The following is a 5,265-nucleotide window of genomic DNA, read 5'->3' as shown; positions in this document are numbered from 1 at the left end:
TATGATTGTGTTAGAGTCCTATTAGAGGCATAATTGTATTCTCCCTTTTGGTTTAGGATTTAGGGCTATATAATCTAAGGTCTGATTGTAATCATTCACACATTGAATATATGAGATACAGAAAGCTATTCAGAAATCTTACAGTGCAATCGGTTGTCCCAGCCTCTGTTTGTGAGCTACTTCATTGGTGGGCTGGCTTCATATTAATAAAGCTAGAGAAAAGGATTTGGAAGGCTCTCCCTTCTGCAGTGAATTTTTGTCAGTTTCGAAGGTTAGAAATGAACGCAAGTTTAATAGATTTTGATCAATTTTTATTAATTTTTAAGTATGATTCAATGTATTTTATATTTTCAAATCACTATAAAAAGAATTTTTTACATTTTATTTCAATAGTTAACGACTTTAAGAATAATTGATTTTAAATGTCTACAAATTATTTTTGACTAATACCTGAACTAATTGAATAAAAAATACTGACAATTATTAAATGAAAAGATTATAAAAATAAAAATTGTGCCATAAACAAAAATTATTTTTGAGGCATTTTTTTAGACAACACTTTACAGGTAACTAAATAAAATTATTTACAATTAAGTATTAAATGAAATGATTATAAAAATAAAATTTGTGCCATAAACAAAAAATATTTTTGAGTTTTTTAAATACATTTTTTAGACAACACATTACCGTAACAAAATAAAAAATATTTATAATTAAATATTAAATAAAATGATTATAAAAATAAATACAACTACTGTTTATATATTTTTTATTTTACATTTTAATGTAATGAAAAAAAAAAAAAATTCATATAAGATTTTTTTCTTTGGGCTTGAATTACTTTAGTCACTGCTAGAAAAACCATTTTTAGTTGCGTTTAAAAAACGACGCTATAGGTATTAAAAACGTCGCTAATTCTTTTTGTGACGTTTAATACCAAACGCCAGCAACGCGACTGTCGCTAGAGCTTTATGGTATTTGAAAAACGTCGTTATATTAGTATAAGTGGTATTTTTAAAAACCCCTCCAAATGTCTTACCTAACTGTTCTGTGACATCACTATGATATTTAGTGACGTTTTAGAAATGCCGTCATATCTTTTTTTGAAAAATCTGACCGTTAAATTTAAGGTTTAGGTGACGTTTTAAGAAACGTTGTGATATCCTTTTTTTTTTTTTTTTTTTTAAATTGTGCTAATTTTATGTGATTGAAATAAATAAAAAAAAATACCTGTAATAAAACTGAATAGCACTAATATAAAATAATAACTTCCATTCAAATAGTAAAACCTTATCAAATGATAGTCCACAATCATTGTGCAAAAAAAAAAAAAAATTCTTAATATTATTTTAATCATATTAGTCAGTGTATTTTGAGCACTGAAAAAAAATAGAATCTGAGTTCACCAAAATAAGATGCCCCTCTATTTGAGCCAGAATAGGAATATGAGTTCACCAAAATAGGAATCTGGACATTTGAGCCAACTTGATATTCATATTCCCATTCACAATGACCACATTCACACACAAATCTTTTTCCTACCATATCAACCTAGTTCACCAAAATAGGATGCCCCTCTATGCAGCTTTGTTGACTTGTAATCCAACCTCTCCATCTTTATTTCCAATGCACTTTTTCCATTTATCTCTCTTGTTCCCTGAACTAACAAAACTTAAAAACATGTATACAATTGGGGAGAGACGGAGAGAGAGAAGAAAAACTCGACAACAATTTAACATTATAACAGTTAAATGGAAATATAAGCTACAAAGGCTAATTCTCAACAAAAGAAAATTTCATAAAGAAAACAATCATCAATCCATATTTATATCAATAAACATAAACAATAGTACTTGTATGCGATGGAAAACGAAAAGAAAACTGATTTAATAATTACTACCCTTTGGTAGCACATTCACATTTTACCCCAAATAATATTTAAATGATAGTCCACAGAAGGAAAATCAACAAGCTTCTGCGATGATCTAGTGCAGGATTTAAAAGAAGACAAATAGAAATATTTTGGACAATCAACCTATAGAATGTAATTCACCTATGTTTGTGTTCATCAGAAATGTCAAAAAAATAAAAAAGAAAAAAGAAATGCCTCCCTTCTTCACCATCAAAATATATCCAGATTTGCCAAAGAATCAAGAGCTATCAAGATGTTAGCTTATGGTATATGAATCTTATTCACACTAGCCAAACAAGGAATCAAGAGAGAGAATTTATAACAAAACGTCTTTCTGTGCCTTTATTGTTGCTACTAGTTCATAACAATATTATATTCTCGGTGTTGCTTTACGCTGTGTTTGGTTGGGGGATTTGGGAAGGGAAATGGAAAGGGAAATGGAAATGAAAGGAAAAGGAGAAAGAATTAATAGAATTCCAAATCCCAACTATGTTTGGTTGTGTTGGTTATAAAATAGAATTGATGTCATAAAAGGTCTCCTATTTCTTTATTTATTTCTCACCCCCTTTCTTTTTCCATATATTTTTTATTATAACCAAACATAAATAGGATTACATTTCTCATTCCTTTTCCAAATCCCACCCCAAAAATCCCAACCAAACACAGCATTAAAGTTTGGAATTGAACAACGTAATGAAATATTATATTCTTTTATGGTGTTGCTGTATAAGTCAGCTACCAGAAGGCAAACTGCAGCAATATCATCAACAGGTAAATCAGTGTCACCAAATCTGCCATTCAGAAAACTGTGTTAGGACAATGCTTGATTAATCAATTGACTCATCTTCTAGTTAGAATAGAGAGCAAGGATGACTACTCTTATTTTTTCAGTATAATATGCAGGAATCGGTAAAGACCACAGGATGGTCTTCCGATGCAAAATCATGCAATCATATCCTATTCTTCTGGAAGTATATAAAATATTTTCACTGGTGTTGGAAAATTGGACGGATGACAATGAGCAGCAGATTACTTGTCTTTTATGCTACAGATATCATGGGCAGGACAAATAAGATGATGCCTGTAATTTACCCACATGTTTGATGATTTACTAGAACATCGTAAATAAAAAATTGACAGAATCTATTAAGTACAGTACCTGAATGGAAGGATATCATCAACATAATGAAAAGTTCGTCCTAGAACAACCGATATGATTGTCATTATCCTGCCCATCATACACAGACACAGGTGGGTCAAGGAAATAAATTATATTTCAAAATATTTCTGCACCAAATGTACAATCATTAGTCCCTTAGTTGATTGTATAAACATCTCTCGAAGTAGTTGATCTGATATTTTTAATATAACTATTTCATGTTGGTTTTATTAGAATAACGGCAATATACTCTTCAAAAAGGAATGCCTATGTGTTATGTGCTCTTAAGTTCGCAAGACTGGGACTGCTATGCATCACTAACAATTTCAAAGGTGCAATTAGCAAAACATAAGGGAAACTGTGTTGACACTGACATCACTGGTTAAAAATTGTCTTCTTGCTATTTCTCAATCTATAGGAGACTAACCCCCAATCGCAGTGCACTTGTCTCACACTCATTGAGGTCAATTAAATCACCAAGCATAAACAGCATAAACAGAATAACATACGCAAGTGCGCCAAAAGTCCCAATAAAAATAACAGCACTGGAGTTCCTAGCTGCTAAAAGTGCCTGCCAAGACATTAAACATCCAAAATCCAATTTAGTTAAGAACATCGTGCAGACAATTTGATACGGTCGAAAAAATGAAGTAAGCTAAGAATTGTTAATCTCATAACACATTGCAGTCAAGAAGCAAAGTTCAGATGAAAAGTAGTTTGCTTGTGTGGTGAGAGTACTAAACTTGATCTCATGCTAAGATTTAGGGATTAAAGTTTTTTTTTAGGGGAAAGTAAATCGTCCACCAACATACGCAATATACACAAGCATGTTCATTCAATTAATTCACAGAGTCTGATTTGAAACATTCATGATCAGATACATTATATGAAAAATTTGATAAATTCTCTCTTACCGCAATAAAAAAGGTTTTGTCCCCTAGCTCAGAGAAAAATATAAGCAAGAATGTTATTAATGTATACAAATGTTATACATGCAGTGAAATTCGAAAGAAATAGAGAGAGAGAGAGTACCGATTAAAGTTCAGAAACAAAGTAGACTATTCGCAGCCATTGGAGCTTAAGGATCAAGTAAGAATGCCTTAAAACATTGATTTCAGTAAATGAGGATCAAGTCAGAATGCCTCTCTCTGAATCTCTACCAATGAGGATCAAGTAAGAATGGCTTCAAAACATTGATTTCATAGATCTAAAGAGAGAGAGAGAGAGAGAGAGAGAGAGAGAGAGAGAGAGAGATGGAGGTTTGGCTGTAGAAGATGGCAGCAAGAGTTGCTGGTGTGGCATCCACCCACTGCTCCTGTGACCTCCACCACCATCCACCCATTGCCTCGCCACTTGTCTTTCTTCTTCCCCTCTCTTCACTTTTCACTCTAACCCCTTCCACCACCGCCCCTCAACGACCCACACGTTCTTCATCTTCTTATTACCCCCACTATCACCAACTGGATACCTCTCACACCACCACTATCTCCACAACAGTGGTCTTTATATCTCCTCAACTTGCCACCTCAATCTATCAAGCCAGCGCCACCCGCTACTGCCCACCACCATCACACCACAAAAGCCCCACCTCCTAGCACCAACATCCAGTGCCAATTGCAACCCATAGCATCGCATCACCCAGCGCCAATCAGGTCGCAATCAATCACATCACAGCACCGATTGCATCACACCATTCCCCTCACCGGACATCTCCCTCTCGCCACCAAACCACCACCCTTTGTTTCTGGCCACCACTGCACATTCCCCCCCTTCCTCACCACTTCCATTGCCGGACAGCTCCCTTCCTCTCCCCCTGATGCAAACCACCACCCCTCTGTACCTCCCCATCCCCAACTCCCTATTTCGTATTCCATCATCCCACTTTCACCACGAACCCCCCTTATCTCCACTACCCTCCCCAATTTTCATTTCCCTACGTTTCCCAAAATAAAGCTTCAAATTTTAAATTCACAATTTCAAGCTACCCAAAATACAAATCCAATTTACAGTACCTCATTTCTCCTACAGTCACCAACCTGCAAGCATGGTTATCCCTCAGACTCCAGAAACATAAATTGATATTTGTTACTTTTGTTGGTATCAGTTTTCTAAATTTATTTTTTTTGAAAACTGATTTTTTTTTGTTTTTTGTATTTTTTTGTTTTTAGTAAATATTTTTAAAATTTTAAACAAT

General features: G+C 33.9%; 1 protein-coding gene across 2 annotated transcripts; it reads right to left on the bottom strand.

Annotated features, from left to right (window-relative positions):
- Positions 1 to 1,252: 1,252 nt before the first annotated feature.
- LOC114293367 (protein PAM71, chloroplastic-like) lies at positions 1,253 to 4,957 on the bottom strand. 2 transcript variants are annotated; one of them, XM_082916087.1, is made up of 5 exons: positions 4,104 to 4,957; positions 3,581 to 3,642; positions 3,072 to 3,140; positions 2,652 to 2,703; positions 1,253 to 1,657 (listed from the first exon to the last, which is right to left on the bottom strand). In XM_082916087.1, exons 3-5 carry the CDS (start codon positions 3,134 to 3,136, stop codon positions 1,547 to 1,549), a joined length of 228 nt encoding a protein of 75 aa, XP_082772213.1. In that variant the 5' UTR covers positions 3,137 to 3,140; positions 3,581 to 3,642; positions 4,104 to 4,957; the 3' UTR covers positions 1,253 to 1,546. The 2 variants fall into 2 exon arrangements, 1 of the variants encoding a protein (XP_082772213.1); XR_014362007.1 differs by lacking the exon at positions 2,652 to 2,703 and having other exon boundaries at positions 4,104 to 4,955.
- Positions 4,958 to 5,265: the final 308 nt, after the last annotated feature.

Source organism: Camellia sinensis, chromosome 2 (assembly GCF_055761805.1).
Source record: "Camellia sinensis isolate YWXY chromosome 2, ASM5576180v1, whole genome shotgun sequence".
NCBI classification, from domain to species: domain Eukaryota; kingdom Viridiplantae; phylum Streptophyta; class Magnoliopsida; order Ericales; family Theaceae; genus Camellia; species Camellia sinensis.
The sequence above is the reverse complement of the archived record's forward strand: the minus strand, read 5'-3'. Positions and strand labels throughout refer to the sequence as shown.

Bases quoted from the DNA above. Each gene is read 5' to 3' on its own strand.
- LOC114293367 (XM_082916087.1), bottom strand. From the start codon at position 3,136: ATGACAATCATATCGGTTGTTCTAGGACGAACTTTTCATTATGTTGAT. The intron at 2,704-3,071 runs GTACTGTACTTA...TCTGAATGGCAG, and splicing joins GATGATATCCTTCCATTCAG to ATTTGGTGACACTGATTTAC. The intron at 1,658-2,651 runs GTAGCTGACTTA...TTGTTAGTTCAG, and splicing joins TTGCTGCAGTTTGCCTTCTG to GGAACAAGAGAGATAAATGG.